This window comes from Arachis ipaensis, chromosome B08 (assembly GCF_000816755.2).
Source record: "Arachis ipaensis cultivar K30076 chromosome B08, Araip1.1, whole genome shotgun sequence".
NCBI classification, from domain to species: Eukaryota; Viridiplantae; Streptophyta; class Magnoliopsida; order Fabales; family Fabaceae; genus Arachis; species Arachis ipaensis.
In genome coordinates, this window is record NC_029792.2 from 24,276,817 (window position 1) to 24,281,542 (window position 4,726).

The 4,726-nt window shown below is 33.0% G+C and overlaps 1 protein-coding gene across 1 annotated transcript; it reads left to right on the top strand.

Annotated features, from left to right (window-relative positions):
- On the top strand, positions 1-552 carry LOC107610774 (uncharacterized mitochondrial protein AtMg00810-like). The gene has a single exon (XM_016312776.1). It carries the CDS (start codon positions 1-3, stop codon positions 550-552), a length of 552 nt encoding a protein of 183 aa, XP_016168262.1.

A 4,726-nucleotide genomic window follows, 5' to 3' on the forward strand; every position in this document is an offset into this window, starting at 1 on the left:
ATGCAATATTCAGCTGCTCTCTCCAAGAATTCAGGGACGAAGCTGAGTGATTCATTACGGTGCAGAAAACTAGTTGGCAGGTTGTTAGATCTCACCAACACTCGACCAGATATTTCGTATGTTGTAGGATGTTTGAGCCAATTTATCGACTGCCCCATTGATCAACATTTTCAAGCAGGTCTCCATGTGCTCTGGCATCTCAAGGGTGATCCAAGTTCAGGGCTGTTTTTTGCCAAAGACAATAAGTTGAAACTCACAGGGTTTGTTGATTCAGACTGGGCAACTTACCCAGATACTAGAAGATCTGTAATTAGTTATTGCTTTTTCTTGGGTGGAACTCTTGTATGTTGGCGCAACAAGAAGCAAACTACTGTCTCCTGTTCTTCATCAGAGGCAGAATACAGGGCAATGAACCAGGAAACTAGAGAAGGACAATGGCTGGTGTATCTTCTCAAAGAACTCCAAGCTGAGCATAAGACACCTTTTAGTCTCTTTTACGACAATCAATCAACTCTTCACATAGCTGCAAACTCTGTCTTCCATGAAAGATGAAGCATTTAGAAGTGGACTGTCATTTAGTCAGGGACAAGGCTCAAGAAGGAGTAGTGAAATTGCTGTCCGTCAATACAACTGAACAAACGACAAACATTCTTACCAAAGCTTTATCTCCGGCTCCCTTCAACATGTGTCGTAGCAAGTTGGGATTATTGGATCTCTATACTCCCAGTTTGAGAGCGGGTATCACGTGACTGTCATGCTTAATTAGAATAGTTTGCTAAGTAGAAAGTGATTAGTGGTAATATAACCTAATTAGGTATAGCTTGTATATATATATATATATATTGTTACTATTCGTTTTCTATATAGAGTGGTTCCGTCATTCGCTCTTTTTGTGTGTCCCTGTTTCTTTCTCTCCTTTTTGCTAACCTCTCGATTTTCCTTTGTTCATTGTTGCTATGCCGCCAAAGCTTTAGTGATTTGTCATATAATAAAAATATTTTGTGTACATAAAAATTATTTATCAAATTATTCATTAACCATTATATATTTGTGTATAAATATATATTATTTAATTTATTTTTAATATATATTTTGTATTTCAATATATATTCTATACGTTAAAACACTAAAATAGTAATTTAAATAATAACATATAATTTAGAATTCTATTTTTAGATTTTATATTTTAAAAAAATTGAATAATTTTTTTCTAACAATACAATCGAAATGTCTCTGTTTCTATATATATATATATATCAGTAAACAATTATTTAAAAATTTACTTTTCATACAATTAGAAGCTAACTCTTACTGATATTCATAGTTAAAAAAGTTCTTTCAATTAATGTAGTTGCTACGAAAAAACTAAAGCTAATTTCAAAAGAAGATAAATAATACTCTTTCGAATTGATTTCTAAAAAAAATATTAATCTCATTTAAAATGAGAATTGATCATTCTAATATACATCTAATATAAAATTTTTAAATTGACTATTAAGTATCAAAAGTTGAGTAAAAAATTATGAGGTTAAATTCAATAATTTAATAGGGACAAATAAATATTATTATCATATACTACCCAAAAAAAATTTAAATTATAGTGGGGGCACTTGCCCTCACAATAATACAGCCTAAAATATTTTTGGTCATAGCTCTTTTGGTAAATAAAAATATTATTTGTACACTAAAATTAATATTTACTTAAATATTTTAAATTTGAGTCTTATTCTAGTATAGCAGAAAGTAAAATATCTACATGGATGGAATTTTTTTGGTAAAACCAACAAATACCACGTATCCCAAAAGAAAGACAAATTATAATTTTGTCAAGTTGTTATCATCATGTATTTTATTTCAAGAAAAATTATAGTGTACAGATCGATGACCATACAGAGAGCATACAAAGATTCCATTATTCCTTCTGCTTGAGTTCCTGATCGACACGTGGTAATGGTGTGGAGGCATGGGGATGCGGCTGAGAGGGCTGGCGAATAGGGGGCTCTTCAAGCATGATGGCCGGCTTGCAGCAACTGTAACGGCGCCACCATAAAGGCCGTGGAAACGTAACGGGTCTTTGGGCTGGACCTTGAAATCCCGAGAAAATTGGCCCATTCATACTCTTGCTTGTCAATCTTTGTTCCCTGTAAGTAGTGGACTGAGAAATGAATTTTTGGACTGAAAATAAATGGGGTCGGAAAAAAAAACGATGGAGTGAAATAAACGCTGGAGGGAGATGGCCTAAAAGGGTAAATGTCTGTAGAGTGAAATTGCAACCCCCATGGTCTTATGATAAAGTTACCAAATTTAAAAGAAAAATACAATAGAATAAAAAATAATCCAATAGAGATAAAACAGAAAAATTAAAAGTGTGCCAGAATGGTGTGAATTATGTGTATTCCAATGGATAGTTTTGATATTAATTTAATTTAATTTTTTCCTAGTTACTTTTTTTAAAAATGAATTATTTTTCAGGTATGTGAATTAACTAAAATGAGAACTAGACTTTGTTAGATATCTTTAAATTAAACTATTTAAGCCAAAAAATGTTTATTAATCGATGAAATATGTTTTATATTAATAAGTGTATGACATCTATTATTATTAATATTTTTTAACATATAATTGAATAATGTCATAGATACTAATTAATTAATAAATTAGAGAATAAGTTGAAATAGGAAGTTAAATTTTATATAGTTAGTTAATTATGACCAGGTCAACCATTTGAATCTGTGACCCACCGGTTGTACCCGTGACGTAGTGACCTGGTCGGGTTGATTGCCCGGCCGTTTATGATAACTATGGGGTCTGAGGATTGCTCGTTGAAGAAGATGGATATTAGTTCTAGCGGTGTTATGGATTCGGCTTGCGTCGATTTTGAACCTATGAAAAACTGAACCAGCCTGTACCATCCTGAGCAAATGGCAACCATTTGGGTTGCTGTTTTATGGACAACCGAACCGGACAGAACCGACAGCAGATCGGATCGGCCGGTTGTCTCGGTACTTTAAAGGATGATAATCGTAATTTAAATCAGTATAAAAGGAAGTAAAAAACCATAAATGACCTAAACTTAGTTGAGTAAATGTCGTCTGAATTCAATACAACTTCAACTTGACCGAACGCTTAAACATAAGAACGAGGAGAATAAAAAATGACTAGGAAACGAAAACAACCAAGACAATTTGGAACAGACGTTGGATTCGGTTCTGCTCGATTTGGTGTTGAGGTAGAGATGGGAAAATCGAACCGACCCGGTCGGGTTAAGCCGAAAAAAACCAGATAAACCCTATTTTTCCTGTTTATGACGCAGTTGGGTAAACGTCGGTACAATTTTGCAGTACATTTCGGGACGGTTTGCTTAGTTACACCCGTAACGGCAGGCATGAAGATAACGAATATGAAAATTAAAGAGTAGTGTGCGTCTAACGATAGGTTTAAGTGCATATAGATTAGTTTAATGAATACGGAGAAGAAGGGGAGGCATATAAATTTAAAAGTCATGTTGTTGTCATTAATGACCGTGTGCGGTAAAGGAGAATGGTTACCCGTATTTGTCATAACCGGAACGGACTAGTTCGAAGGACCGAAAAACCGGTGAACCGGACTATGAACCGGCTAGGGTTGTGCATTGGATCGTTTAAGGATGGTAACGGACATGAACCGGATAGAACCGGCGAAGACCAGTCTAATTCGATAAGCCGGGCCTCAACCGGTTTGCCCACGGTGGTCTCTATCGTGTTCTATGGGATGGCATCCCTAGATGAATATTTTTCGAAGTTCAGATATTTTTAGTTATGTACCATTACTAATAGAAATATAATCAATCATTTTATATGCAAGTGTTAGTAATGTGGTTAAAGTTATCTGTTTTGATACTAGAATTGAAGTTTATTAATATTATGGATTGGCATTGTTATTTACTAATGGAAACAGAAAGTTTATTGGAATTTAGTTAATGTTTTTCTAGTCTAATGTCAGTATTGTGATTAAACTTATATGTTTTCAGCCTAGTATTGAATTTCATTAGTATAATGGAAAGGCATTCTTGCTGTGTCGCATGAAAAAAAATTATTGTGTATCTGGTGAGTAATTGTTTATTTCTTAGTTATCCGAACCGGTAATCGAATCGATCAAAGTAGGGGGTCACCGGGTTATTGGTTCAACCGGTGGATCACTAGTTGAACCGATTGGCGCTGCACTATAAAAATAAAAAATAAAAAATACTAAAAAATTTAAAGTACCTTTTTTTCAGTAAAATTTTTCGAATTTCTAGCTATTCTAAAATAATATAGAACATGAACAATAAGTATTTTGTGAAGTTTATTCCGTTGTGAATATTTTTATTTAGTTTTTACATTAAAATAATTGTTAGTTTAAAATTTTAATAATTTATTAATTAATTTATATACAGTATACTATTATGTATTATAAGTATGTAGTAAGAAAATAATGTTAATGAATAATTTATTATTATCAAAAGAAAAAATAAGTGACTTTATACCTATTGTTAAATAAAACCATAATTAATTTAAGAATGACTAAGTTTACGACTAAGATTAAAATAAGTTATATAGAGGTAAACTATTTCATGAAACATACCTATGTGTATTTTAATTTCTATATATGTTAGTAAGGTGCATGCTAGCTCCGTGGTTGCAAAAGATGCTCTTTTTCCATGAAGACAGCGGGTGGAACTCCACGTCACACATTTCGTCGAGATTTT

Coding starts and splice junctions, on each gene's coding strand:
- LOC107610774 (XM_016312776.1), top strand. CDS start 1: ATGCAATATTCAGCTGCTCTCTCCAAGAATTCAGGGACGAAGCTGAGT.